General features: G+C 36.4%; 1 protein-coding gene across 1 annotated transcript; it reads right to left on the minus strand.

Annotated features, from left to right (window-relative positions):
• Positions 1-315: 315 nt before the first annotated feature.
• Positions 316-2577, minus strand: LOC122665530 (protein FAR1-RELATED SEQUENCE 5-like). Its single transcript, XM_043861682.1, has 3 exons — positions 655-2577; positions 492-566; positions 316-387 (listed from the first exon to the last, which is right to left on the minus strand). Exons 1-3 carry the CDS (start codon positions 2575-2577, stop codon positions 316-318), a joined length of 2070 nt encoding a protein of 689 aa, XP_043717617.1.
• Between the last annotated feature and the right edge of the window lie 385 nt (positions 2578-2962).

Raw genomic sequence — 2962 nt, forward strand, 5'->3', positions numbered from 1 at the left:
TTGCATCACACGAGCTCAACAGAATTTTTAAGAGATTTGATCTGTAGAAATGCATTAACGTGTATGCAAACATGCAATAAGACATATGTGTGGTCTGTCTTGGGAGGTAAGTAAAGTACTTTAGAAATTAGTTTATGCTCCATCTAACAAGAAAGGGAGCATTCTGTGAACCCCAATAGCTTTTTTCTGTTCAATTAACACTTTTGGCATCCTACTTCTTCTCTATTGTTTTATAGTACAATAATATTTTGCGAAGTTTTTCAGCCTCTAAACATGGAGAGGACATAACCAAATTGCGGAGAATTGAACAAAATCCTAGAAAACGGAGCTATTTTTCACAACATTATTCTTCATTATTGTCCAAGCTTCCTTGAAACGGTCTCCATGCTGCAACAATGAATACAAAAAATAATCAAAAGTTGAGAAACTTATTATCACAGTCATTGGATGAAAATTAAAAAAAGAATTTAGCAACTTATCATCAATGTCACAGTTTCACCTGTTTCTTGTCCTGGAGATAGATCAACTCGAGGTGTTGTTGTTGAACCCTGCGAAGAACCTACTGCCTACAAATGCAAAAAGTGCAAAATAAAATTAATATTAAAAATATTAGTATCACACATTATTATTAAATATAGGTTTATTTGATTATACCAATAAAAGTGATGTGAAAAGTCGGTTCTCCGTATATTGAGATACACCACAAACATTTGATGTAGCAAGGCTTTGAGATGGTTCTTCTAGTGTTTCCATGCTAACTGAGGTTTGGCTTCTAATTGTTTTATTACATTTCTTCTGCTTCCCCGTAGTTTCAATGAAGGACTTATGTCTTTTGCCACCACCTTTCCTATCTTCTTTTTTTTTTAGCACCAAACCCATGAAAGCTTCAGAGCAATGAACTGAATCTTCTATAGTAAGACATGCTATAGTCAGTGTTGCAAGCTCTTTAGCCAAAATATCAACATTAATGTTGGCCATCTCAAAACCAGCGTCTGTATTAGATGCTTGGTTTACTAGCTTAACATATTTAGGCATAAGATGCCTAAAATGCTGTGTACGACTCAGCTGGACATCTTCCATCACTTCTTTTCCCTTACTGTCCTCCACCAATATGTCTTTTGCTGCTCGGGTCCATCTCCTGAAAATATATTTTTTAGGAATACATTTTATCTCGAGCACATCTAAAACTTTCAGGACATGGCAACATAGGATGCCATATGTCTCAAATTTCCTGTAACTGCATTCTAAAACCTGCTCATGTATCTTGTACAAGACTGCATGTTCTCCTTCCACAAATTCACCTTCCTCATCAACCATTCCAACAATGTACTGGTGGAAGACATCATTTATAATACGATATTTTACAGAGCAAGCAAGAAACATGTCATGCTCCCTCCTAAATTCATTGAATATGTAAGGGGTATAAACTTTTCCTGCTTGTCTCAGTATTGGTGCATTGCAACCCATGGTCCTAGGAAGCGTATTTCTTGCTTCAAACTTAGCCTTCAATTCATTAGCACGCTTATCCTCCACAACTCGTTCAAATTGCTTAAAAAACCGTACAAGATCCAATGTGGGTCTCAAATAATCTTTCAAATCACTGTTAATACTTTCACTGAGCTGTGTGCTCCTCACACCAAGTGTGAAAGTGTATTTCATATAACAGCATGCCCATTTATGTTTAATACTATAAATCCGAGCTAACCATGAATTATTCCCAAGTTGGTAATCATCCAGTAAAATTTTCCATGCATTCTCAAATTCCTCTTCATTTTCATATTGGAATATGCATTTATTCAAATCTTTAAGAAATGATGATCCATGTTTCATCAAATTACCAAGATGTTTTATCCCATTCTGCATTAGGTGCCAGGTACACAATCCATGCCATGTTTCAGGTAAAACCTCAGCTATTGCCCTTGACATTGCAGCATCTTGATTAGTAAAAATGGTTTTGGGCTTCTTCTGTCCATGAGTCTCCAAAAATGTCTCAAACAACCATTTGAAGGAAGGAACTGTCTCATCATATAGTAGTGCAGCTCCGAATATGGTCGCACCTCTATAATGGTTGAATCCTGTAAAAATCCCAAATGGCCTGTACTCTTTGTTTGTGCAAAACGTAGTGTCAAAGATAACAACATCACCAAACACTGCATAATCAATGAGCATCCTCGGATCTGCCCAAAATATGTTTGTTATTTGTTCTCCATTATCCAGTTGCAAAGAGTATGTAAATAATGGGTTGTTCCTTGTCGGATTTTCAAAATATGCTAGCAAACTCCCAGCTTCACCGAAGGCTAGATCTTGCTGACGTTTGGTTCGAAGGTAATTATTCAAATCTACCCTAGTGCAACCTAGGTTTTCGCTACCACCAACTTGCATGCCCATCAAATCAAAAGTGGCCTTGGGCCTGATACCGGAATCATCAGTCAAATCTATTCCATGTGCAACTATATTTGAGATTTGGCGTTGAGACTGTATCAAATGAGAAGTACCTAATGTATGCAATTCATGGTTGTGGTCATCAAAAAAATCTTTACATTCATATTGACCATCTTTCACCCTAGATATACACATTCTTGCAAGATAATCAGTTCTGGTTTTTGCACGAGGTTCCTTCGTGTTTATATCTCTCTTATCCTTTTTCCGACGTCCATGCTTATTACATACAAATCTCCTCTATTTAATAATTGTCGGATCTTCCTTGCTCCTATGTGCATGATCTCTCCTAATACTAAAACCAACATTTCTACCATACTGATTATAAAAGCAATATGCAGCATTTTCAGATTTGAAAGTCATGCCAATCCGAGGTATGTCCTGGATATACACATCTTCAACACTATTATCAACCAGTGAAAACACTGGGTTGGACATAGGATCTACTGCAATTCATAGACATGTGAAACAAAAGTAACTACATGTCTAATCCATAAAATAAAAAAATAGTAACTACATAAAA

Source organism: Telopea speciosissima, chromosome 6, assembly GCF_018873765.1.
Source record: "Telopea speciosissima isolate NSW1024214 ecotype Mountain lineage chromosome 6, Tspe_v1, whole genome shotgun sequence".
NCBI classification, from domain to species: domain Eukaryota; kingdom Viridiplantae; phylum Streptophyta; class Magnoliopsida; order Proteales; family Proteaceae; genus Telopea; species Telopea speciosissima.

Bases quoted from the DNA above. Each gene is read 5' to 3' on its own strand.
- LOC122665530 (XM_043861682.1), bottom strand. From the start codon at position 2,577: ATGTGTATATCTAGGGTGAAAGATGGTCAATATGAATGTAAAGATTTT. The intron at 567-654 runs GTATAATCAAAT...TTGCATTTGTAG, and splicing joins TTTTCACATCACTTTTATTG to GCAGTAGGTTCTTCGCAGGG. The intron at 388-491 runs GTGACATTGATG...TCATTGTTGCAG, and splicing joins GACAAGAAACAGGTGAAACT to CATGGAGACCGTTTCAAGGA.